The sequence below is a fragment of the Podarcis tiliguerta genome, assembly GCF_965153285.1.
Source record: "Podarcis tiliguerta genome assembly, chromosome: 5".
In the NCBI taxonomy this organism is placed as follows: domain Eukaryota; kingdom Metazoa; phylum Chordata; class Lepidosauria; order Squamata; family Lacertidae; genus Podarcis; species Podarcis tiliguerta.
The window spans coordinates 49218497-49245883 of record NC_139538.1 but is presented as its reverse complement, the minus strand read 5'-3'; the positions used below and the strand labels follow the sequence as shown (position 1 = coordinate 49245883).

Sequence of the window (27387 nt, the reverse complement as noted above, 5' to 3'; positions counted from 1 at the left end):
TTTTTGTATAATCTGATTGCTGATTGCATAGAATCACTTACCCAGCAATAGAGCACAGAAAACATACTTAGTGTGCTTAATGTGTGTCATGATAATAGATCCTGCTATGAAGCAATGTAAATAGTAACAGTAAATAGTTTTTGGCTTCTTTCTGGTATTAACTTGCATAGTAGTTGTTTTATGCTAATGGTAGCATGGATATCACATGACTAACATGGTCATCGGCTGGTTTTGAACCAGGAACATACTTAGGTGGATTAATAACTTAACAGTTCTCCTAGTTCTTCCTTGAGACATCCTTTGGCTCCAGATCTACATTCTCTGGTCTGTTTTTAATGGTCAGGTGAGTTATACCAATCATGGAACTAGTTCTGCGGCTTCTTAGCTAGAGTTTTTCCTGGAGCTCCATTCCTTCAGAGTTTGTATAACATTTTGACTGAGTATTTGTATCCATCATGAGCTAAAATCTTATTAGAGCTCTTTGGAATTCAGTCCTGCCTTGCTTCCCTTTAAAGTAATAATATCGCCGTTATTGACGTCACAATGGATACGGAAAGTGTTGAAGCATCTGAGGCCAGTACCCTGATTTAGAATCATGCCTGTTACACAAACCAGTCCCATAGGCTTCACTTTGTGGGTGCTGTTGCAAGGCACACACATATAATGCACTTTCTGTGCCTGTCCTTCTTTTATTTATTTATTAAATCATAAATTTCACTCAGGGAAGCAAACATCAAAACAACAAAAACAATATTTTTTAAAAAATTAAAGAACAGACAACTGTGCACAACTAAATAATGTCAAGGTTTCTAGGAACAATATATTTCAGCCATCAAATGCCTAGGTAAACAGGAATGTTTTAAAATGGCAATAAGAGTGCCTTTTATCAGTGGAATACCTACTACAGTGGATACACCTTGTAATAGTGCAACAGTATTACTTGGTTTTCTCGGGAAAATGTCTTCTAGCCCACAAAGTTGGAGGCTAGTTATCTTTCCCCCCCAATTTATTAGATTTATATTCCGCTCTTCCAAAGGAGCCCAGATACACTGTCTTGGACATAACATACACTGGCTCTCTCTGAACAATCATATCTTGGCTTAATAAATGGAGATATGAACACGCCTATTGGCTACACATGTGATCTCTTTGCTTTAACTTTATTTTCCTGTTTCATTCAAATCTGGAAACTACGGTTAACAGTTTCAGAAAAAGACAGGATGGATATTTAGCCAACATCAAACATCACTTAACATCTTGGCTTATTCTGACGCTGTTAAGCATAGTATCCCAATACAGATGAAACAAGAAGCTACAGTTAATGGAAGACTTCTTGCTCATTTGTGCAAAAGACAGAGGACTCAGCTATACAGCTGCAAATAAAACGTTTTAAGTGGAATATATAATGTGACACTAGATAGCAATGGTGAGTCTTATGGAAAAGTCAATGTATTTTTAAAAACACATTTTCAGAATGGTTTTTATATGTGTATAGATTCCACCAGAATTGGCCAAGAGGCTTGTTACTATCTCAGTTTATTAAGCTGATATATGATAGTCTAAATGTGGCTTGAATTTTGGTGTAAAACCCTTCACCACTGTAAAAACATAGAGAATTAAGACTCAGTAATCAAAACCCAGAAAAAATGGTTTTGTAGACTGCCAGCACTAGAAAGATGGACCAAATGATGTTTTAGGGTCAAGCCCCAGACTATTAATTTACAACCTGAAATTCCACTTTCACTAGACTCCACCTGGGTATTTCCTTTTGCTACCCTGCTGCACCTGAGATTTCTCGGCTTTGCTCTGCATTATGTTCTGATAAAAACTTTTTAGAATTTACAAAAAAGAATGATGAACCAAACTTTCCTTAACAGACTCAGAGTTCAAGATATGGCAGTTCTCCTGTGCACGATGAAAGTGTAAGTTGAAAGAAAAAGACAGTACAGACTCCACAGAGGTGACTTGGTGGTGGTATAACAACATGCAAAGCTAAAGTTGGCATGAAAGGAAGACAGTTTCTTTGATGCCTCACTTGCAGTCATTGAATTATCCTGTGTTTGTCCGTAAGGTTGAATAAGAGATTGTTGGACAAGTCCTGAATATGTTTGATTTCTACATCATGACACATTATTGGAATCTAGCACTTTTATTTCATGGCAGATTCACATGACCCAGCTGGCAAAAGATGATCTGGAATAGCATTGTGATTTCCGCATCGCTAGATGTACCAAGCCACTATGTAACTATGGAGACTGGATTGAACAATGGCATAGTTAATATGGGGTTGGATCCAAAAAAGCTCTTCCATATATGAAGTCATCTTCAGTTCAGGGAAGGAATGTTTAATGCTAGAGCAAGCCTGTACAATTTGTGACCCACCAAGCTAAAACACAGTAGTAAGCCATGATTTCGACCTGCTAGATACTTGCACTCCCTTCTTTTGCAATACAGGCAGGTAGGGAACCAAAAGTTTTGTTGAGCCCCTCTTGGCTGGTGGACTGCATTCAGGCTGGTAGGTCACAAATTGTGCAGGCCTAAGTTAGAGCGCTGCATACAAAAAATGAAGCTAAACCCACATATGTTTGTCTGCTTGGCAAAAGACTGTAGCTTCTCCTAAGCCACGGGTGTCAAACACAAGGCCCGCGGGCCGAATCCGGCCCGCCAGACCTCGTCATGTGGCCCGTGTAGCCGCCAGCCCGGCCTGCCTGCTTCCCCCTGCGAGGCGGCGCGCTGTGGGCGGGGATTGGGGGCTGGAAGGCGGGCGGTGGAGAAAGCGAAGGCGCTCCCTTCCCGCGCCGTTACTCGGCCGGCCTGAGAGAAAATTTCTGAGGTGGCGGCGGCCTTCGTCCAGGGTCGGGGGGGCCATGGCGGGACTTTGCCCTTCCGACGGCCTGGAGCATCTGGAGCTGGGGCAGCTGTGGGACCCGCTGGGCAGCAGCGGCGGAGTTGTCGTCGGCGCTTCTTCTCCTTCTCCTCCTCCTTCGTCTTACTCGCCGCCGCCGCCGCTCTCGTCTTGCTCGAGGCAGGCCTGAAGCCGGGACAACCCGGGCTTCGAGCCCGAGGAGGAGGCGGGCGAAGCAGCCAGGGCGGCTGGCGGGAGCGCGGCGGCGGGGCCCGTGCTGCAGATGGGCGTGGTGGAGTGGGGCCGACGAGGGGCGCCATCGCCCTCGGAGCCCGACGCCTAGGAGGGCCAGCCGAGAGCGGGAGGCAGCGGAGGCGCAGGCGGAGCGGCGAAAAGGAGGAAGGCGGAGGGGAAGGCGAAGGTCAGCGGGCTTGCTCCGCCGGAGGTGCCCCGACGCCAACGCTGCGTTTCCCTCACGTGGAGACGGGCGAGGAGGTCGTCCAGCAGCCGCCGCCGCCGCCTCGCCTGGGCCAAAGGGATGACACACTCTTCCCGGCTCGCATCTCTCCTGTTTCACCTTATTACTTTTATGTTACTCGCAAGTCTTCTGCTCTGAAGACAGATGCAAATAATCCCTTCAGCTCCTCTGCAATCTCCTTTCCCACCTTTAGCACACCTTTGATTCCCTTGTTGGCCAAAAGCTCTACCACAGTCCGTTTCGGGGGCCTAATCCGGCCCATTCCTCAACAACTTCAACCCTAAAAAAAAAAAAAAAAAAAGCTCAACAATTTCAATCCTAAAAAAAAGCGCAACAACTTTGGTTGGCCCTCACGGCCCTTCACTTCATCAAATCTGGCCCTCCTTGAAAAAAGTTTGGGCACCACTGTCCTAAGCAATAAAGTATGAGAACTGCTACCAAGCAGACCCACCTCTAACAGGATTTTCAGAACTCTTGCACAAGTGTTCGTGGTACAGAGCTTGTTGCTATTTTTCTTCTTGTCACAGTGCTTTTGGATGCATCCTTTGGACTCTCTCTCTCTCTCTGTGTGATGCAGCAAGTATATAACAACTTATATAACAACCACAATCCCAGACCACCCAAGATATGCTCAAGAACCCATGTGGTACAATGGCTGAAGTGTTGGGCTTCAGTGTGGATTAAAATCCCTGTACAGCTATGGAGAGTGTTATTAGTTATTATTGCTTAGCCTAGCATACATCATAAAAGGTGGCAACTGTGAGGTTAAAATTGGTTGTTTGAATAATGGTGGGATGCAAGCATACTACATATACTGATCCTACATCCTGGGCCTGAAAGGACATGATTCAGCATATGGCAATGCACCTTACAGAAGTTTGCTTTAACATGATAAGAGATCCTCAAATAGCAGATATCAGAGAAAGGATGGTTAATTTTTCTATTTCTTTACGTTACACAAAATTCTGTTCTTCCTGCAAAACAGGTATGGGGAACCTTTGGCTCTCTACATGTTACTGAACTACAACCTCCATCATCACGTCAGCTTGCTAGAGCTGATGTCACTTGTAGTTCAGCAACATTTGGAAGGCCAAAGGTTCCCACTTCTGCTGTAATAAAAACCCCAGAGTTTTATCTGGACAAGGTTTACCAGATGCAGCCAACCTGCCTTCAGTGCATTAAAAAAAGATGGTACTCCCCTGTAAAAGTCATCTGGAAACTTGAATGCTTGGTGTCATTCAAAACCCTGAGCCAATGAGATACTTAATACAGGGATCACCACTGTGAAAGCTTTCTGTCCAACTATGGTAGCTGTCAAATTAATCACACTTGTGATTGCCAGCTTTGCAGGTAGTGTTACCAGAGGAGTCATTTGTTATAGGTTGCTCTTGTAGAATATTTGATTAAATTAAGCATATGTGGAGGTTGCTTGAAACTCAAGCAGTTTCCTAAATCTGGATATGAGTAGGCAGTGCCATAGAAGAATCTTTAGGAGTTTCCAATCAACTTTTTCATATTGTCACCTTGATAACGGAACAGTTTGGGGTCAGGTTACCTGAAAGACCACCTGACCCTGTATGAACCTGTAAGATCATTTAGATCAGCACTCTGCAGGACATCATAGAGTAGGTAAACTGAAAACAGGCATTTTCTGCTCTTTCCCCTGCACATTGACGTTCCCTTCTCTTTTCCCTACATGAAGCATCACAGCAATTTCCCTTGATTGTCTTGTTAAAGGCATACTTTTTTTCGGCAAGCTTCCCCTAATCCATCAACTCAGGCCCTGTACCACTGGATTTCTGTTTCTATGATGTAGTTTTATTGTTTTTATGCTGATTTGCATTGTTTGTACACAACGTTGAGGGTTTATTTGAATATTAAGTGTTTCAGAAATATTTTTAAATAAATAACACAACTGAAATGACAACTACTAATGGATTTGTGACACATTGGGAGTAATCCTCTATCTACAATTTCCTTTCTTCCATGTCTTGCAGTCTCCAAGGACACTCTCTCCAACTCCATCTGCAGAAGTAAGTTCAATGGAAGCTGTGCCCTGCATTGTACGATGGTGATGATAATAATATGACTACCAGTAAAACAGTAGTATTGCTTGTTGCGTGCTGCCTTCTTGTAAGCTGCCATTCTGTGACTATGCAGTGCACTGTGCTGAATGCAATTCAGCAGCAAAATGCACATGGCATTTATTTAGCTTATTGCCCTCGATGCAATCTCATCTCATCTCATAATGGCAGGCTTGGGTTTTGCTTTAAAAAAATCAAAAGACTCAGGGGCAGTATGGTTACATAACTGGGACACTGAAATTTCAGAGGTCAAAGGTGAAGAAGTGAGCAGGGAGCAGGATCAGTAACTGTTGTTAAGTAGTGGAAACAAACTGAATAGTTAGATCTTGTTAGCAATGCAATCATATATGCAGGGTTCCTTCTATATGACAGTTGGGAATGAATGGAACAGACTATTCAACATCCTTACCCAGTAATATATAGCAAATCTTGGAAGGGTTAAGGTGGAGTAAGGTGACTTCAGGAGCTCCATCTTCATGCTAATATGAAGCCTCTGGAATTTTTGGTGCTTCCATGTTCAGTGTTTCAATGATAGACTTTTTGGACAGGCTAATATTTTTTAAATGGCTCCCAACTCTCTTGAGTGTCAGCTCCCATGTTATGAGGGAAATGCTTTTTTGTAACATCTAGTTAGTCTCCAGCTGTCAAGGAACTGAAGCAGTGAGTTACTCTGGAAAAACATTTTAGCAGTATCTTAACCATTATAACCCTGAATATTATAATATATATGTAAAATATTTTCTTACCTCAGGGATATCAGGATCTTCGGGATCGGATGATACACCGGTCTACCAGCCAGGGGTCCATTGGTTCTCCTGTGTACAGTCGTCACAGCTACACTCCCACAATGTCACGTTCACCACAACATTTTCACAGACCTGGTAAGGCCCAATGTAGGCAAGTGGCCAAGCCACAGAATCTTAGCTTCTTTATGTCATAGAATTGCATAGAAAAGGAATCTGACACTTTAGTATTACATGACTTCTTGCATACGGTTTGGTTCCCTCCCCCTTCCTTTGCACTTTTTGATATTTTTAATTAAGCTGCCTAGAATCTATGCCAATTAGAGAAAAGCACACAATTTCCTGCAGTGTGTCTTGTTGTTAGGGGGAATGTTTGAGTCTTAGGGTAAAGCTATTACTATTGGGAAATTAAATTGGTTGCTTATCCTTTCTTTTATAAGTGGCAAGTAATGTTGAATATCATGCTATAGGGACCTTTTTAATGAGTCCTTGGTTTCAGACTGTGGAATACTCCTGATAATCAAACCTCGCAGTCCACATGACCTCTCTGCTTTGATGTTGAAATGGAAGGCCATCTTTAAAAACAGGGAAATTCTTTATTTAAAATCTTAGTGTGAAGACAGACATAAAAAAAGTTTTGAAAGTTAAATGCAAATTCCACAGCCCTTCCTTCCTTCCTTTCTTCCTTCCTTCCTTCCTTCCTTCCTTCCTTCCTTCCTTCCTGCTTTCACATCTGAAATGTCCACTGTACACACCAGTGAATCAAATGCTCGCTCAGTTGTTAGGCTTGCCTCCGCACTTATGTCTTCCTTTAAAAAAACAACATTTAATTTGTGCCTTCTTAATTATTTTAAAGAAAACTTAAGTTTATAAAACATAAATCTCTTCTGAGTGTTTGAGGCAGGAAGAGATTTCTTGGTGGCATCACAGGGGCCAGCCCTGTGAATAGCTAAATATAGCCTCAAACTGACAGAATTGTTCTTTTCAGAGCTTTATCCTGCTGAGGAAAGCTAACTATCAACTGGTCACTGTGAATATCTTTGCAGGGTAGCACCCACAGCTCTTAAAATATTGTGCCTGCATTCACCCCTAGCTAGCCATTAAGGTCTACAAATTGAAAACCAGTTCATCTGTTAAAGTTGCATGCACAAAACAGTGAAATTTCTACTTCAGAGATTTGCATTAAGCTGTATTTTTCTTTGAAGTCTTGCCTTTAAAATGTATGTCCCTAAATAAACTGCTCATGGGTAGCATTGTGAGCAAAATCTGGAAATTAAAATTGTTTAGCCTTACTCTGGAAACAATATGGAACCCCAAAACTAGTGTTTGGGATTCAGGTTAGGGAGAATTGCATAGCTACCTTATCCAAAAGCAGGTGAAGCAAATGTCTAGATGCATGTTTTTCACAAAGGAATTTATTAGTATCAAGTTTGAGTTCTTTCATATGATGATGGTAAGCTTAAAATGGTAAGCTTAAAATGTTGAAGAGGTTTTTCATTTAAAAGGCACAAATGAAATTTGGTTTATCATATAGCACTGACAAGATGATGATGAATTCTTCAAGATATACATGGTTGAGCCAACTGAATCTATTGGAATCTATGAAAAGGCTTCACATTTCTGCTTCTTGTGATAATAGCTCCATATATGCTCCATATATGCAAATCCAGGCTTTCTTAAGAGTTTGACAGGACACAATTGGCTAGTTGTTTTTATTTCTGTGGGAAATGATGATCCAAGATGGCATTGGCCTCATTCAGATATAATTCTCAACAATAATTAAGGACAAATGAATGAGCCACTCCTCTTTCCTTCTCTGGTATGGCCTCAAGGAAAAGATCAGAAGCTATCACTTCCATTTTTAACCACCTGCATTTTGGCATTAGGTGTACTTATCTGTCAGTATAATATAGTCAAAAGCAATAAAATATAGTTGTTAATCTCCAACTGATTCCATTTCAGGAAGGATCTATATGTGAATCTGTAAACATAATCTATGAACAGAATTTAATATTTCAACACTTTTAATCCTGTAATTGTAACTAAGAATGGTACAGTGTTTCCTTTAAACCATGATTTAACTTAAGAGTGAGAAATATGACAAGATGTAGGACATGCCATTTCCCAAAATCGTGTTTGTGAGATTTATTAAGATTGAGACAATGATTCAGTTTGCTTTGCTGATATTTTGAATAGCTTTCTAACATTGTGTATTTAAATAAATGCAGGAAATAAAATGGTTTCTGAGAGCAGTTCAAATTACTGGGGAAACAACCAGTATTATATTTTGAAATGACTGGGAATTTCCCCCTCAAAGTTGGACAAGGAACACCGTTATTCACACAATAGCAGATATTTGCAGATTTCTTGTAACCCCAGATCTTAAAATTTCCAGAATGATTTAAAGGTACTTTTTGAAAATTCCCTCATTGATAAACCACATGAAAGATACATTGATTAGAATATATATTCTATTCAAAAATGGCTCTCTTCCAGTATCTATATTATATTAAAAACTTTCATCATAAGGCCCCAAGGTGTTCCTGGTGTTCTTAGTGGAATGACTAAACTCTTCTTGCAGAATTTCTTAAAACAATTTTAAAAGGACTTTGTACCCATTTTGGCATTGTTTAGTCAGGTTGTCACCCAGACAGCTGCTGCTTCTGAAACTCATTTGGGTTCAGGGTGTGTGATGCATGAATAATAGTTATTTTTTGCTGTAGAGAGAGGGTACTAATTTAAGCCTGGACTAAGGAAGTATCCAGTGGCAATCTTGAGTTTTCACCTTCTTCCTATGACTTTTCCTAATATTTGTGTAATCTTATTTCTTCCTAGTTTGTTCAGTGCTTTTCTCCCTCTGTTCTCTCCCCGCCTCCAGCCACTGGCCCTGCTTCTGTCTTATTTTGTGTTCTCTTTTCTTTGTTTCCATTTTGTCTTGCCTCACGATTTCTTGCCGCTGCAGAGCTGCAGTCTAACGGTGTGCAGCGGTTAGCCCACCTGCGCACTAGCAGTCCCATCTCCACCCACAATGACTCCCGCCCCTACTCCCCTTTCCGACACCACTTCATTCCCCATGTCAAAGGTAAGGAGACAGGCCATTCAAGCTAGTGTCAGACAGACTGGAGATTTATTAGCATTCAAGGAAAGCTAATAAGGCACATCTCCATCAAGTGGCTCTCAGCTGTGTGACTCCCGGCATGCCTCAGACCTGCGTCATAATGACTGTGTTAGACCTGACATACCTTCTCCATCTTCGAGGAAGTATGTCCTTTCTAAGGGTCTCCTTAGGTGAAGTGCTCCATTTCTTACGTTTTAGGAAAGTGTGGCTCTTTGAACAGCAAGGTGACAGAATTTTGCTGCCTTGGAAACGTAACTTTGGAATTGCCATAACTCTGAATCTCTCTCTTCAAACACATTGACATGTCCTACATTTTCTGTAAGGTCTCCAGTAGCACCTTTCCCCATGCTTCAACTTCCAACACAAATAACGCCATGTCTGTCGAGCTTCGCACAGAGACATTTTTTCACTTACAATTTCTTCTAGCATAGCCTCCTTCCCTTAAATCTAAGGCCAGATTCAGGTCATTTTACCAGCTCATACACTTGCAAACCCCAGCATTGAACAACAAGGCTTGCTCTAATATAACAAATCCCAGCTCCTGTCTTAGGAATGCAGGAAGCTTCCTTATAGCATATATACACTGATTGGCAGTGGCTTTCTACAGTTTCAGACAGGAAGCTTTCCTAACTCTACCTGGAAATGCCAGCAATTGATACTGGGAGTTACCACAAGCAAGGCATGTGCCTCTACCACTGGGCAAACCACCATGTGAAGGTGCATTCATATAACATTTTTATTGCCTGAAGTGACATGGTACAATCACTACTTATATTCAAAAGCTAAGATTCATGTCTCTTAAAAACTATCTTCATAGTTTAGCTTGCTTTTCATACCGTCACACTATGTAACTCTTAAAATTCCCTTAAAATTCCCTACCTGTTCCAGATAGCTTGCTCCATCTTCCTGCCAGTATATTGATCCTCCATGATGACTATCCTGCTACTTTGTATACAAAAAAAGTATCAGGTGTAATAACGATTGTAATACAGCAAAACCAAAACACCAAACCAGCTTGCAAATATAGAGGACAATTTTACTTAGTTCAACAAATTAGAGTGCAATGTGCATATCAAAGCCTGGAGATACTTATAGACATACAGTCAACTAGTGGCACAACTCTGCCAATAATGTATATAGTAATAGTGTCATAGCACAGTTGAAACAAGCAAATTGTTCTACAGTTAATTATCTGCTGGAAGCGCAAAGTCCTGTAAGTGGGAATGGTTGCAAGAAAGGGTTCTTCACATCTCCAGGCTTTGATATGCTTGTTGCACTTTAATTTGTTGAACTAAGTAAAATTGTCCTTTATATTTGCAAGCCGGTTTGGTGTTTTGGTTTTGTTGTATCCTGCCACTTTGTCTACCCATTTTCCTCCCGGTACCCATCCCTCCTTGTTCCCAATGTGCCCTATATAATTTTCAACTCCTCCTGAATCACTCACTCAGGAGCTGATGTGAGCAGCAGTAGATTAGGTGAATTGCTAAAAGCCAGGAAGATTTATGCTCAAGTTATACTACATATTTCAGCGTCCTGAACTGAAGTAATATGGATGTTAAATAGATTGTTTGGTTTCCATGGGCCTTTATCGGAAATGATAATAGTTCTTAACCTCCTCTCTCCAGTAATAATTTACAACCTTTTCGTTCCAGTTTGTTTTAGTCCTCACCATAGCAAAACTCACTTCATCCTTTACACATGGGGTCCCTTAAAAACAGAGGCACAATTCATGTTTGCATGATCCATAAATTCCAGTTCAACATTTCCATGCTGCAGACCTACTGTAGCATCCTCCTCCTTTCTCAAGGCATTCCCATTCTCTCTCATAATATGGTAGAGCTAGTGGCTCTTTTAGATTTGATATGGCAAACCTTCACTGAGGTTCAGCTCATAGTTATCAGTTTCTGAAATAAAGATTTTCGTGTGTAACTCAAATTTGTGTCCTGCTTTGTCCATTCGAATGACAAAATCGGGAAAAACAGAAGGGCAATTAATTGTATCTTGTACAATAAAGATATGGGATATACTTCCATGCGAAAGTGCCAGCATGACTATGTGTGCATGTGCCTAGGGGTGATGTTTTGATATCTGCAGTCCACACTCAGCAGTAGCTTAAGGCCATGCTGGGCTTCCCCACTTCTGCACAACGTTAATGGTGGCAATTATGGAACCAGCACAGGCTCTGCTGTGAGCTCAGATGCCTTCACAATGTTCATATAGCATCTCCCAGGAAGAAAGGTGCTTCTCTTTCTAGGAGTTCTTCCCACGTACTTGTGATGCCAAACTATGACATGAGAGTATAGGAAGCTACCATCCAGATGTGTGCTAAAGTAATTTGTGCTAGATTCTCAGCCATTTTAAATTGCAATTGGAAATATTGAATAAATCAGTAATTAAATGGACCTAAGGTAATGATTGATTGTATATTAATCTGATTGTGACATTCTGGAGGGGAGAGTTCATCTTCTTTGAAAGTTTCGGCTTTGAAGCATTTAGAAATGGCGTGTTTCAAGTAGGGTGGATAGGTAAAAAAACCCCTGCATGAATGTATTTTGGTTTCATGGGGTTTGGATCACATACATTATATCAATCACCCTTAAGATGACCCAGCAAGGTTGGTTAGTAATAAAACTTATTTGTTTTATTGTTTATTAAGTTTGTATATTCCCTTCATTTGAAGATCTCAGGGCAGTTAACAGCATAAAAATACAAGATGAAAACACAAAATGCATAATAAAAACAAGAACAAAACTAAGCAATCACCCCCTCCCTACCCCATCTCCCAAAATTGCCACTGCTTTATAGGTATAGGGAGTTTCACAAGTAGGATGGGGAGAGAATTCAAATCCTTATATAACAACTGATTGTCAGTGACATGGATAAAAAAACAACAACCAGATATGAGAAGGAAAAGCAGTAGACAGGAGCATGTGAGAGGGGAAGGCTTAAGATTTCCCTCTACAGCTGCAGTCTTAGTTATTACCTCTCCCCCATGCACCAATTGACAATTTCTCTTAAAAATTATTGATAAGCTTATCTGCTGGATTGAGAACCAAAAAGTAGCACTGTGCTTCCCATGACTGCTTTCTGCACTCCCCCACCCTTTAATTACATGTGCTTACATAGCCATATGTTTTTTCTCCTTTTTTTAGTTGAAAAGTACCACCATGGTTCTCATGAACGCATTCAGCTTTATTCCCCCATTTGTTTTATCCTCATTTCTGTACATGACTTTTTTCCTTTTCTTTTCTCAGATGCGGCTCCATTCTACATAGGTATGCCATGTCTCAGCTCTCTTGTGACACCCCTCTCCAATACCCAGAGGGACTTTGTGTTGTTGTTCTTACCCATGCCCACTCCCTCTTTGCTGATGCTTCCTTCCTTCCAAGTGTCATTCTAACAGATACATTTTACTGCTTTAGCTAACAACATGTTAGGTTCAATTCAGCCACTCATATTGGCCTCTATTCACAGATGTGTAAATCTGTGGCTTAGTCTGTAGCACAGGGCTGTTTGACCAGAATATTAAGGGTCCTTTGTTCTTTCCATTTAACTTAATGCTTGTCAGTAGAGATTACTGTCACCCTTCAGCTTTCTGTAAATAGCATTTCAATGCAAATTTACTAGAGAGCCAAACAGAGGTTAAAAAAAAAAAAGTGTGATGAAAAGCTGATAACCAATTCCTCTTTTAAAAAAAGTTTAATGTCCATGTTTGGAGGAGATTTCTAGCAGGTTGAGAACCACATGGTGGCGCATCCCAATTTTGTACTGTAAAATGTTGCCTTGAACAAACAAAGTTAGCATAGCATAAAAGCCACATGGAGGCCACTTGAAGCTACATAGCAGCCGCTCCATGAGGACTGGTTTCCACTGTTTTCTCTCCTCACCACTGCCACACATGCATGATGTGTAGAAGAGCTGCCATGCAGAGACAGTCTCAAGTTGTTTGACTTGCTTTCTCGTATGTCCTGTTAATTTCCCTCCAGCTCCTGAGAGCAAATAAAGAGGTTACTATAACCCACTGTAAATACACCACATCAATTGATTTAATGTTTATTTTCTAATAAATACATATTCTACAGAAAATATATGTCTCTCTCCAAGCAGTCATTCACATTTTTTTAGCACTGATACTAACTGATCACTAGTGTCCTTGAAAAGCCACATGTATGAGGATAGACATAAACTAAGTTCTTACTGATCCTGAGCTTTAGGGATGGGTTGAGTAATCTATGAACTGAATGAATTGGATTCCCTCCCTTCAGCATATTGATAACCCACTCCCAGATTTTTAAAGGAACAGTTCGCACATCAGAAAACTGTATCAGAGAGTGCCACTCAATAGCAGACACAGGCCCTTTCCAGGGAGGCTCACCTGGTGTTGACTCTATTACCTTACGGTGCCACTTGTAGACTGTTTTAGTTGTCTGGGCATTTTAGATACCATTTGAATAATGGTTTTAATCTTGCTTAGCTCTTTTTAATCTACTTTTAATATTGGCTTCTGCTGTTACTCTGGTTTTATAATTGCTGTATTTGTTTTAGTTGACTGTTTCTAATCCTCTTCATTTTTGAGCTGCTCTGAAAACCCTTTGGGTTGAAGAGCAGGCTAACAACATAGGACATATACATGAGATAACGTGATTCAGAGTCCCGTTGACATAGTTCAAGCTTGAAAAGCTTGGACAGGTTTTATACGCTGTCCCTTCCGTGCAAACATAAAACACCTATGTGTGCAGCTGTATTGCACACAATTGGAGTTTATACAACAATGCATTGGTCCCCCTGTTGATTAGAAGGAATCTCCAGTCCAAACTTTCAGTCACTCACTTAATCACTATGTATGTGCAGTTGGCATTGAAGGGAAAACATACTTTGACTGCTTCTGTTCATGAATGAAAATGTGGGAAAGTGTCAATAGAACAGCTCCTCATCCTCTAGCAGTTGTTGGATTACAACTCCTGTCATCCCTGATAATTGGCCATGCTGCCCAGGACTGACAGACAGGCCCATGCAGAGGGGAAGGCAGCCGGGTACACTTGTCCTGGACCTTAGAGTGCTAATCTGGCTGGGGGAGCCTGTCAGGGGCCTGCTGGACTCGGGCTGTTTGAGTTTATAACTTTATTCTAACAAGACTCCAGCCCCTGCCCCCAGACAAGTTCTGTATGGACCTGCTGACAGGAGTTAGAGTTCAGCCTCATTGCGAGGGCCACAGGCTCATCATACCTACCATAAGATAATTTCCTGGAGATGAGATGAAAAACAAGACCCTAGAGAGAAATGAGTGCAGTTATTTATTTATGCTAGTTTGATCAATCAAAGAAAGAGCAAACCAGAATAATTAATAAGCTTTTCTCCTTCTCGTACATGTATGATCATTTGAAATGAATGATTCTCTTCAAAGGGTGCAGATAATTTGACTTGGGGTTTGCCTAGCAATGACTTTGCCAAATGCCATGACTCTTCAACTGAAAGTGTGAACCCTGGCTGATATTAAATCATTACCACATAACTTCCCATTCCGCTCCACGGCTTGTCCATTTAATTTGACTGCATTCTTCCTCACGCATGCTGTTGGAATGTACAAATGAGAGGATGCAAGCTGCCTGATTTCCAGCCTGATGTGAATGTCTCTCTTAGCACAGACTAGCAGTGCCTTCCAATGCTAGCCATATTTCCTGACTACCAACTATATATATTTTTTGTTTGTTTCCTCCCTTGTTTTCCTTTTCCACCGTCTTTTGGTTGGGTTTTTGAATTATGCCTGCTTCTTTACTGCTGTTTTTGTTTTTGTTTCTGTTTCCCCATTCTCCTCATTGGAGGCAATGAGCCGTCCAGCGGTCGGAACTCCCCTGCCCCTTACCGGCCAGACAGCCGCCCTCTAACACCAACTTACGCTCAGGCCCCTAAACATTTCCATGTTCCAGGTAGGAGCTGGCAATGTATGTCTTGGTGTCCTGTCATAGTGTAGACCAGTAGCCTTTGTAACCCTTGTCTTGTCTCCATTATCTCATGCTGTTTAGTTCGTTTGCTTTTTGGAGTATACCATGAACTGCTTTGAAATGCAGGGCTTGTTAGTTTTATTTTGAGAGGAATTAGAAAAAGCTGGCTGCAGAAAGATTTAAGCGTTGAAATTAAATCTTTCTCTTAGAGATTTTGGAATAGGGAGGATACAATGTAGTTTGGTAAGAACATCATGTACATGGCCCAAGCCACTCCTTGGTAGCACCAAACACATCTTACTTGTTAGTTCCTGTTTTTCATGACTTTAAGAGGCAGGATTCAGGTTACAATCCTAAACAAAAGTACTAGGAAGCCCGTCTAATGGAACTCAATGGGACCTGAGCAACCATACTTAGAATTGCACTGTCAAACACTTTGCATTTTTTGTGGCACAATGACTGTGCTTTCTGTTAAGAATATTGCTTAAACGGACTCATTGCATCTAGTTGTTACTGTGGCACCCTCTGGTAGGCTTCATTTGGGGCCTTAAATCTGTAGATTCCTGTGTGAAGTGGTTCTCATTGGTGCAAATCATTAATTTAACATTAAAGCTTCACATTATTTACTTTGCTTCTGTACACTTTTTACTGCCTGAGAAGGAGCCAGTGATACTGCTAGAAGTTCAGCCTTGTGTATATTACACTCTGCTTTTATAGTATTGTCTGCTGCGAATGCTGCAGATAACCTGGTAGCCATTTTCTAGCAATGGCTGTGGCTTAATGTTTCTTGAGCAGTCTCAGTGAGCAATGGATATGTCATAATTCAGTATTAAGCAAAACATTGAGTTGGGGTTAGTTTGTATCAAAGAACTCTTGTTCCAATGTATTTTGAGGAGATAAAGAATTATGGCCCCACTCTCTTCCGTGTCAATTAGAGTTGTTTCTCTGGAAGTAATAGAGACGTGCCTGTCTGGCTGAAAATTTTGGCCACACACTTAGGAGCTACTGCTGCTGATATAACATCTTCCTTCATGGTCATGGATCTCCAAGACATTCTTAAGAGATTACATGCATACTGTAACTGCTTAACATACAGAGAAGGTATAGTGGAGGGTGGGAAATGTGGAGCTGAACCAACAGCATAACCCATTTCTAAGGTTTAGAGTTCGAGCATTACTGGTATATTCTAGCCATTAATTAGCTACTACACATCTAAGAGGGATAGCCTGCATTAAACATATCTTGCCACTACGAGGCTGCAATCCCACCGAACACAGTGGCACTACTGAGTAAACATGCATAGGATCAGGCTACAATATAGCATTCCGTTTTCTTTGTCTACTGAGTTACCCTAGATAAGTCTTTTTTTAAAAAAAAACAACAACAACCCGAAGAACATGGCTTTTGGGTTATTTATTTTTTACTCTTCTTCAAGCTTTCTAAGAATCCTCTCTCCATTTTGTTTGTGTTGTCATTTTAATTTTCAGTGTCTGTGCATTTTATATTTAAGAGGACCATGAACTTTTCCTTGAGAGTATACCCAAGCATGTATTTAAAAAAAACAAATGAAAACATTCTGTACTATTTAAGTCATTGCTAGATAAATACTGTATTAAGTCCAGGCTCTATGCCATAAAATGCTTCTGAATATGAACATATGTGGTTGGTGGTGTGAGTTGGTTGTACCACCAAACCAATAAGTATGGTAAGAAACATTGCAGAGGCTCAATAGAATCACAGAGAATATGGCTGCATTTCAAAACGGCAGATTTACACTGCAATCCTTCACACATCTACCTGAAAGCAAGTCCCACTGTTCTCAATGAGACTTACTTATGAGTAGGCATACATAGGATTGCACTGAATGAAACATGTTCTGAAGCCTTGACTGTAAATGTACATCATTGTTATTTGTGATGTCTGTGGTTGGAGGAGAAATTGAGCTGCTGTTGCACAATTTCCCAGTAGTCATTTGGGGGCTATTTTCCGCCAGAATGCTCCTGTCTCCACCCCTGGCATATCTCTTTTGGTTGCACCTCCTGTGAAATGTTTATCCCACTAACAATCTACTAAGACATTAAACTGAATGGCCCGTGCCTTTAGGTACATCACCATGTTGCCAACTCTATATGTCAAAGATTTCATGTCATCTGTCTGTGATATTTTCCCATCTGTTTTTGTGTTTTGTTTTCATCAGATACTTCTCTCTTTTATGTGATACTGAAATTAGTTTCCTGGATACTTGTGCCAAGTCCTCGGTTTGGAATACCTGTCAATTTAGTGTTTGATTTCTTCCCTCTTTCCCAGCATTAATTGAAGATGTCCAAATAGTCTCATGTTTCTGCTTTTTATTTTTACAGATCAAGGCATCAATATTTATAGAAAACCTCCTATCTACAAACAGCATGGTAAACCTTATTCTTTCTGTTTTCAAAGTGGGACAGTCTTAATATATTAAATAGCTGCATGACTGAACTTTTGACTTACCCAGAGCTTTGTCTTCATGTTAACTTTTTGTAACATTAGCGGATTATTGCCTGCTTTATCACCTTTTACGTTTCGTTTTTTCTGATGTAAACAGAGGGTGTTTGAAAGGCAGAAAGAGCTCTCATCTTACATGTGTTTGGCAGCAGGTTGGTTGAAATTGTGCAACTCCCAAGCAAGGCACAGGGTAACACAAGCAGACCTAGCACAAAATGTGCTTTTAAACTCTTGGTTTTGCTTGCTGGGAAAGGCCTACTCATTGCGCCGGCTCTGGGAGTGCTGCAGATACACTAGCCGCAGGGTAGCGCCAAGGTTTGACTATATGCAATTTTCACACATATGCATAATGCTTGGAACCAAACCCGTGTAAGATGAAGGATTACTTTACACTGTATGCCTCACTGCTTTGAATGTCGTTTTCCAGAGTATGATAATCCATCACGGCTACTTTGTTATGTAGTACCCTGCTTGCAAACAAGAATAGTACATGTCTTATTGGCCTTTATTTCAGTCATATAAGCTGCAGTCATGTAGGATTGTTCTACAGCTAGCAGGCCAGCATTCCACATGCAAATTTGCTTAAAGATATCGCACTAATATATCTGGAAATATTGAAAGCAACATATCTCTTGGAAACTGTCATAACTAGCTAAAAAACTCTGACAGGAACAGTTAGGTTTTTAAATCAGTTTTCCTGTCCAGTGGAATACCCACTTTAATAATATGAGAAATGATGGGGAAAGTCACTTGACCAAGGCATGGTCCCAATGAATACTGAAAGAGCATAATCCAACAAGCACGCTCATCTCTCTCACAACCCTCATTCATTTTATTGCTGCTGGCATGGGAGCAAGCTTGGTCTCCATTGTGTATTGCTGTGCTCGACTGAGCTTAAAATGAGGTAGAACTGACAAAAATCTGCTTTTGAATGCAGGGGCAAAGCAGTAGAATGTCTGTGGTAACTACAGAGTGTCTTTCAACATGTGCCCAATGTTGAACGCTCCGAGTAAAAAACGAATAGTGTGTCTTCATAGCAGGGTTATTCCTCAGCGGTTCTGCACTGACAATGGAGCATTCACAATTAGCAATTCACAATTTCTTTTTAACAGCAAAGGTCACATTGCAGTAGTCTTTGGAGAGCTGGCTACGAAAATACATTTTTCACAGTATCTAGAAAGAAACTAATTATAATTATAGCTTTTAGGTAAAGACTCATGGAAACAGAAATAGTAGGAAGATCAGGGGTGGCTGAGGGATGCAAAAGTTTTAGATTGCTTGAGGGCTGGTGGTTATTATGGGGTGGCATTTGTATTATTATTATTATTATTATTATTATTATTATTATTATTATTATTATTATTATTTAATTTTTAATCATGCCATATTTTTTTCTTGACATCATTTTTATTTCTCTATGATTTTTATTGTGTCTACTCACCTCCCATTAACATGTGAATGTTTTTGCCACTGACCTCATCAATTCTAATACGTAAGTACTGTTGGAAGGCATGTTTTTGTAATTCCCTGAGCAATGAGCCAAGGTAGCTGCTCCTTATCCATTAAAGGCAAGGATGGGAAACCTCTGATCTGGGCATCAGATGAGACTTCTCTTCAGCCCTCAGGACTCTCCTCAAGCTACAGGCCCTCCTCAGTCACCCACCCCTGCTCCCCAGGCACACCATTCTAGGACTGATCTTGGCTGGCTGGAATGTGTCCCTTGCTTGCCTGGGTGGAGGATAGAAAGGGGTATATTAAGTTTGTTTAGAAACTGACCTACTGTAAAAAGGTTAAATCTACATTCATTGCTCTGCCCACTTTTGCCTGTGAGCCCCCCACCCTTGGGAGGCTGCCTAGAAGGGAATGTGCCCTCAGTCTGAAAAAGGTTCTTCACTTCTGCATTAAGACTTCAGGGACTTTTCTTGTTCATAAGCCCCCTTTGAAATGAAAGAGAGCTGCCACAGGATGAAACTCTTGTGCAGCTTTCATTTGTTTCACTTAAGCCTATGCACAAGCTATTTCCAGTTAGTTTCATCCCTTAGGAACAATTTTTATTATATTTCAAAATAGTAAGGGGGCTTCTGCAAATAAACATCTTTTGTTTCTTGTTTGCTCTTCCCTAAAAATTCTACATTTTATTATAACTTGCAAACTTTAAAAAGTTAGTATTCTTTCACTCCACTTTCTCTTCTTCTGGAGAATGAATCTAGTTAAGGTTTTAACTATGTAGTAGCATCTGATAAAGACTTTCCCTTCCTTCATGCATGACTAAATAGTCACAGGACTTTCATTTGAAAATGTACTTTAAGAAATGTTAACAAAGTCTTAAAATATCATGGAGTTGCAGTCTAAGGCTGAGATGGCCATGGCTTAGGGGAAAGGGTCTTAAGGGTCAAACTGAGAACTGTCCAGGGCCAGATTAGGTCCATTGGCTGGTGGTTTCCCACCTCTCCTCTAAGTGATCACAGGTAAAATGGCCAAATTCATTTGAACGGAGCATTAAAACATTGAAGTATATTTATATAATATGCAGATGGACAATCAATATCTGGATTTACCCCTTCTCTTCTTATGCAAGCATAGCCCTGTATAACTTTCTAACATTTTCTGATACAGGCCTCTGTTTTAGCTAAGTTTGTGACATCTGAAAATACCCTTTGGAGGCTTTCAGAAACATAAACCTTAAAATAGTAAAGACACAAAATATATCTTGGGAAATAGTTTTTCTAGTTCACATTCTTTTCTATCTTTTTTTAGTTGCTTCATACACAGTGGAATCAGCCTAACATTTGGTTATTGAAAACAGCAAAGGGTGAAACTACACTGTCATTTTGTATATGTAAAACTCTGCCCTGAGGTGATTTTTTTCTTTGTTATTTACTGGCATTAAATCTGCCTTCTTCTTTTCAAATACACATGGATACTAAGAACAGTTGCATGCATCTCATGGTGATGTTCCCTCATACATAATGATAGTATAATTTCACCCTAAGTGAATTGCCAGGATAAATATTACACTATTACTATACCTTGCTTTGGGATCAATTTCACATGGTGATGACAATGCTCTGAAGTAAAAATCAAGGATGCTTAATAAGAGCTTTAACCAAAATAAAATGAAGCTAATTATCATGTAGCAGTTACCGAACTACTGATTTGGACTGATGAAAAAGTATTTATTTAAAGAATGTGTTAAGGAAATGTAATTATACAGTAGAAAGTTTACAGTTATTAATACACAGCAAATTTCATTCCCATTGGAGAAATTTTGTAAAATGTCATGAGATTACATCCAGTAGAACACCACCAAAATATCCCTGGCTTCTTGCCTTACATGGAAACCAAGAGGCACACTGAACTCTTCTTTTTATTAACAGCAGTTGCTTTAAAAAAGAGAGACTGCCATATAATGCTTCTGTGGTTCCAATGAACTTGCTTTGTAAATCCATTCTAAAGCTGTGCACAAACCTAGGATTATTGAAATGATAGTGCCACTCTGGAAATATACTTGTGTTCTATGCAAACAAAACAATTTTCTCTCCCAGATCAAGCTCAGGAAAACTGGTCCCGTGAAATTTTGCAGACGTTGGCTGTACATAGAGCTAATTAGCAGACACTTGTGATGTCACAAACCCACCTCCATTGACCTGGGAACAATTTTGCAACTGCTTAAAAAAAAAAAGCAGCCTGAGGCAACCAAAGAGCATTTGACTCAGACATCTTGGCCTTCCAGATGTTGTTGAAATCCAGCACCTTACACTCCCTGACCATGCTGTCTGTGGTTTATGGTAGTTGGAGTTCAACAACAACTGAAAGGCCATGGGTTCCCTGTTTTAAATGATTAAGTGTACATCCCATATGCTTCCCTGAAGCATTTGGAATAGGCAAGATAGATGAATTCAAGCTTTTGGATGACTTGCTTGTCTGTTATTTACATTGTAAAGGTGGGAGGAAGCCAGGCTCACTCCATTACAGAACTCCACTGTAACTTCTGATTTAATGCTGTGATTGTATGCATCCTTCAAATGCACTGTTCTTATGAAACTTGGGGTTTTCTTGCAGAAATTAGAACTTAAAATTAGGCCACAATATGTTAATAGGAGTATTATATCAGGGCTTCTCCAGACTGGTGTTTTATTTGTGTGTGTGTGTGTTCCACCATGGGTGGGTGGGGGCACACGGTGTCTTATACTTGTCATTGACACAGTAATAGTGTGTTAGTGGCAGATTTATCCTGAACCATCCACCCGTCTTTCAGCTTTATTTACATTCTGTGATGCTTCCCCAGTGTTACTGCGTTATTGCCCTCTGGAGGGGCATTTTCTGTGCTATTGCCAAACAAAAGCAGGACAACCACCACTGCCACTCCCAGAACATTTGTGCTATAAGAAATTACAGGACTTCAACAAGAAGCTACAAAACATGCACCAATTGGATACAGGGCAGTTTGACTGCCCCAAAACTTCTGCAGTCACAAACTGTATTGAAAGAGTGATTGTATAAAACTGTCCCAACACCACTAAGAATGCACAATAAAAAGGATGTCTGGAGGGGCCCTCACTTGCTGAATAAGGAGATGAAATAATAGTGCTTATAGTGTTAACTATTTCAATTGTAAGAGAGCATGAAGTAGAAAAGAACCATATAGCATTGATGCAGCAACTTAATCTGATAGCTTAAGTTCCCCTGATTGCCATCTAGATGCAGCTGCCCTGGCAGCCCAGAACAAGTCTTCCGATGATATCATCAAGTCCTCCAAGTTCCCAGCAGCCCACGCTCCAGCACCCAACGAGATTCCAAAGATTGAGACAGAATACTGGCCAGGTCCACCCGCACTTGCGGCTGTAGGTATGGAACAACAAGTGACAAAAAGTGCAAACCCCACCCCCAGCTTTCTACTAACCTATAAATAAATTTAGACTAATATTAATTAGTGTGTGATACAGGGACACTGAACTCATTTGCACCTGATCCTTAAGAGTCTTATGGGTGCTACGCTAAATATATAATGTGAAAAGATGGGAAGAGGGGTTTCCCTGGAAAACCCTGTAGTTTGGAATGTATAACCTCAGACTCTGGGATTTCTAATCCCTGGAGTCTACATTCCATTGAAGTTGACACTCCCAGGTTTTCCTGCGTTTCCTTCTCATTTGGACCCCTCCCATGCATGCCTAACACAGAACCTCTAAGCTTTGCTTTAAAGTATCTAGAGTTCATAAAGACATTTAAGGTTTATCACAGGAGCTTTATGAAGCGAGATTTTTTCCCGTGTGTACATGCTGTTCCTCTGATTACCCCCTTTTAAGAGCTTCTGGCCCCCAAAATCACAATGCACTTTTTGAATTCAGAGAGTTTAAACAGGAAGTTGAGGTTTCTGTGGGACACATTTTGAGAAGGGAAGTGAGGATTTGGATATTTCTCCTTAGTTTCTAGTCAAATATATTATCATTTCTTTATGAATACCATATTTTTCGCTCTATAAGACGCACCAGACCACAAGACGCACCTAGTTTTGGGAGGAGGAAAACAAGGAAAAAAATATTCTGAATCTCAGAAGCCAGAACAGCAAGAGGGATCGCTGCGCAGTGAAAGCAGCAATCCCTCTTGCTGTTCTGGCTTCTGGAATAGCTGCGCAGCCTGCATTCGCTCCATAAGACGAACACACATTTCCCCTTGCTTTTTAGGAGGGAAAAAGTGAGTCTTATAGAGCAAAAAATACAGTATATTTATATGCTGCTATATCATAAAAATCAAATACGGTTTCGACCCCAGTATCTATATACAAAAAAACTTTGTAAAAACTTAAAATCAGAGACCATCACCTATTATTGAAATGTGTTTTCTTAATTGCCTGCATAAGCTTGGCAGCATGGAAATGTATTCAGCAGGCATTTAAAGGTTAAAACAAAAGATGCCTGCTGAGGAATGTGTCCAAGGAATTGGTCTACAGGGACAGAGTTAAGAGATTACAAATAACATTGTCTTCATAATCTCATTCAAATCAATGTGTTAAATTGACTGCTGCAATGAAGCCTAACTTGTTTAAGGATTTTCTTACTTCAACACCTTTTCATATTATTAGAAAACCTGAGGCAACCACATTTGGCAGCAGGTGCTGGGGGACATACTCTGCTATCAGGCATACACATTATCCTGAGCTGGTGCCCAGGCATTGGCACCACACTGCTGCTGAATTGCAATGTTTGTTTGACCAGGTAGTGAGCAGGTGCCAGGTGGCACAGCGCATGAGTGAGGCAAGGTGTTTCAGGCATAGCTGTGGGGCCACATAGCCTGTCCTGCACCTCCTAAGGTAGCCTCCTGCCCTTAGCTGCAATGGAAGATGTTATCCTGTTGCCAGTGTTGGAGCAAGAGTCAGTTGCCAGTCCTATGGACTTCTGTTCATGGAACTGAGTGAGGGGACATGAGTCCATCATCTCAGGCTGCAAAATGTTCTTAAAGTTCTTGATTTCAATACATAGCACAAGCAGATTTCCAAAGAAATGAAGTTAAAAGTGGCCTACTATTAGCATCATATTTGTGCCTTAAGACATTAATTTTATTTTCCATGCTTTTTTCATTTTTAAAAACACTTTTTTTGTTAAAACCCAATATGTATCATGTCATATTATCTGTCCACATGATTATTTAAATACAGTAACTGTTGATTACCTGTTAACGGTTGGTTGCATACAAAAGCCTGATTCTCATGTTAGCTGAGGAACTCAGTGTGAGGTGATTTTACAACATCACATCAATGTTACCGCTTTTTTGTCAGCATTGTGTGATCATGTCAGCATAAAGAGTTTTTTGCAATGCCAGCTTTATGGAGGGGGAGGAAATCTCACAGTGGTGATTTTCCTTTCAAAATTATTGTATGACTGCACCCTGAGTATATTATTAAAATTAATATTAAATGACTGGGTAACAAATTCCACATATACTGTGACACAGATGAGGATGAGGGCTTGTTTGCCATGGCTCATAGTAAACATTAGCTCTGACTATAATAGGGTGTATGAAGCCAGCATACTCACCATATGAAACGGCCATAGCTAAAATCATCTCATACTGACTTCACCAAATCTAGAAGTCACAGGTGAATTGGACCTACAGCAGGCATTTGGGGATCTCTAAAGAAAATAATAACATGGAATGTGGTCAGCTTTATAAGAAACAGGAAACAGTTATCTTACATTTTGGAAAATATTAGCAACGTCTGCTAAAGGTTCAAAATGCAGAAGGACCCAGCGGCAGCAGAGATTTCATAGGGTGTGTGTGTGTGTGCTTTGAGCAAGGAAAAGTGACTTCAGGAGCTGGCTGTTTTCAGCAAGCAGTAGTGGCAGGAGAGAAGAGGGTGTCTAATCTTACTCCTGTGCACCATTTTCCCACTGCAATGCTTCTCCCTGCATACTGGGCTCCAGACTCATGCTTGTGAGAAGACAGGGAAAAAATATGCATCTAGAACAGTGTTTGGGAAAAAGCAGCCTGGGAAGCAGGAACTTGCAGTAGAAAAATGGCAGGCGGGAGGGGTTATGTACACTCTTGAAGCCATTTCTGCTTCTTAAAATCATCCTTTGATATTTAAATGCATGTATATGCATGTAATATCTAGCTAAGCTCATGGTTCTGTACTCACTGTCATGATACATTAGGTGTGGGGAACCTTTGCCTCTCCAGATGTTACTAAACTACAACTGCCATCTGCCCCAGCAAACATGGCCACTGGCCAAGGATGTTGGGAGCAACACCTGGAGAGCCAATGGTTCACCACATCTGCTTTATACACCATTGTCCCCATGTCCATTTTGCTTGTATATCTTACCTTCCAATTCACATTTCTAGTGTTTCCCTATTTTAAAAATCCATAATCATTTGCAGTCTTTGCAAAATAACTGAATTCATATGCTTGGGTTAATACTTTATTTTAGGTTTTACTTACTGTAGAACCTGAAATGTTATTTATCTTAAATGTAGTTCTTCTAATTGGCAGAGTGCTTTACACAACAGCCTTGTAAGCTGGGTCAATATTATGTATGTTTCACAGAAGAAAAACTTCATAGCACAGTCTTAGCCATTCTGCTCAGAAATAAGTCCCATTGAGTTCAGTGAGACTTAAACCCAAGTGAATGTGTATATGATTACAGCCTGAAATAATGCCCAGGGTTTCTAGATTCAAGACCAAATGTTTATCCAACCACTATTATTGGTTATTTCTTACATCTTTTCAAAACTTTAAAAAAGTCCTTAACCATTGATATAGGGCTTTTGTTGTTTTCTTGCAATAGTATATTATATACCTCTCCTTGGTGAACCTGTAGAGAGTGCAAGAGAGAGAGAGAAAGAGAAATTCTAAAACTTTAGCTATGCCTACTTCATACATAGAGTTGTGGGAATAAAATGCAGAGGGGAAGAACAATGTACCCCAGTTTGAGCTCAGTGAAGGAAAGGTGGGTTATAAATGTAATAATAACAACATATATCACTAAAAACATAGGCCAAATCTCAGCTTCCCATTGGTAACTGGAAATGGAATTGCTCAATTCTTTCATCCTAAAGCTTTTATTAAAAGGGCCCACCTAATTCCCAAGTTCTTTATGATATTATTCCCTGTAGTTACAACTGAGAAAGTTTTAATTTACTTAATGGAGTTGGACGTAGATGTGTCCTTTAGAAAGTGCAAGTCCCCTTATATAAGCATAAGGGCTATTCTGAACATAGCACAAGATGCTTATTGTGAGAGCTGAAATCCAATGGTACATTCTGCAACACAAGTTCTTTCACAAACTTCAAGATGCATGCTTATGCAAGTCCAAGTTGTGCAAAATCTTCCTCTAGCTATTGTATGAAAGTTTTGGGGACAGAATTTTGCCAGAACTTTTTCTACTGGTGCCTCAGGATCCAGCCCACAATGTGCCCACCTACCACTTGAAAAAATTAGCTAAAACGTGCAAAATTACTATTTAGAAAATTGAAGCCCTGGGCCAAATTAGCTCTACCATGGCCTCTCAATTAGGAACCCGGAGGAGAAAGATACAAGCAATGGTTGTATTGATGAGACTTTACCAAATATCTGTTTTCAGGAATTTGGCTGTCGGCACTCAGTTTTCCTCAATATGGCCCTCTAGTAAAATAAGTGAAACCAGAGTATTTACAGTATATGTCACACTTAGGAGGTAACAAAAATTTGGGTTCTACACAGAAGGTGACAGAGTTAAACTGGAGATGAGCATATCATGGCTATTTCTGAAACAAAATTGATAGAACGTCTGGCTATGTGTTTAGTGGAGTTTAGTTTTGTTATTCAGCAAGCAAATTTTATTCGGCAGGCCTAAGGAGACTTGGGTAATGGTTGTCAATCCTTGTGTACAGTTGTGCAAGAAGCTCTCTTTGTGCTGTGGTTTTGTGGAAGTAGGTTCTGACATGCGCCGCAGATCCACTGGCAGAGATGAAGATCTTGAGGAGCTTCAGAGACGTCGGCAGCTACAGGAGGAACAACTGATGAAGGTGGTTATGATATTGATGTGAATCACTCATCCGTGCCAATTGAACTGGTTGTTTTCAATAGCTTACGTACAATTTTTAATTCCCATTTTTGCAGCTCAACTCAGGTCTGGGACAATTGATATTAAAAGAAGAAATGGAGAAGGAAAGGTCTTCGCTTCCCAGCAGCCGTTATGACTCTCCAGTTAATTCATG

The 27387-nt window shown here is 40.3% G+C and overlaps 1 protein-coding gene across 24 annotated transcripts in view; it reads left to right on the top strand.

The window, feature by feature from the left end:
- Window positions 1-27387, top strand: part of ABLIM1 (actin binding LIM protein 1) — a 207197-nt gene that overhangs the window by 166505 nt on the left and 13305 nt on the right. For 8 of the 24 annotated variants that reach the window (XM_083441117.1, XM_083441107.1, XM_083441103.1 and 5 more), the window contains 7 exons: window positions 1878-1922; window positions 5321-5356; window positions 6159-6288; window positions 17571-17618; window positions 22393-22539; window positions 27104-27195; window positions 27290-27386. In XM_083441117.1, coding sequence (XP_083297243.1) covers window positions 1878-1922; window positions 5321-5356; window positions 6159-6288; window positions 17571-17618; window positions 22393-22539; window positions 27104-27195; window positions 27290-27386 — 595 coding nt within the window. Of the gene's footprint in view, window positions 1-1877; window positions 1923-5320; window positions 5357-6158; window positions 6289-12522; window positions 12544-15090; window positions 15196-17570; window positions 17619-22392; window positions 22540-27100; window positions 27196-27289; window position 27387 lie in introns of all 24 variants that reach the window. The other 16 variants (XM_083441118.1, XM_083441122.1, XM_083441101.1 and 13 more) reach the window with 7 other exon arrangements.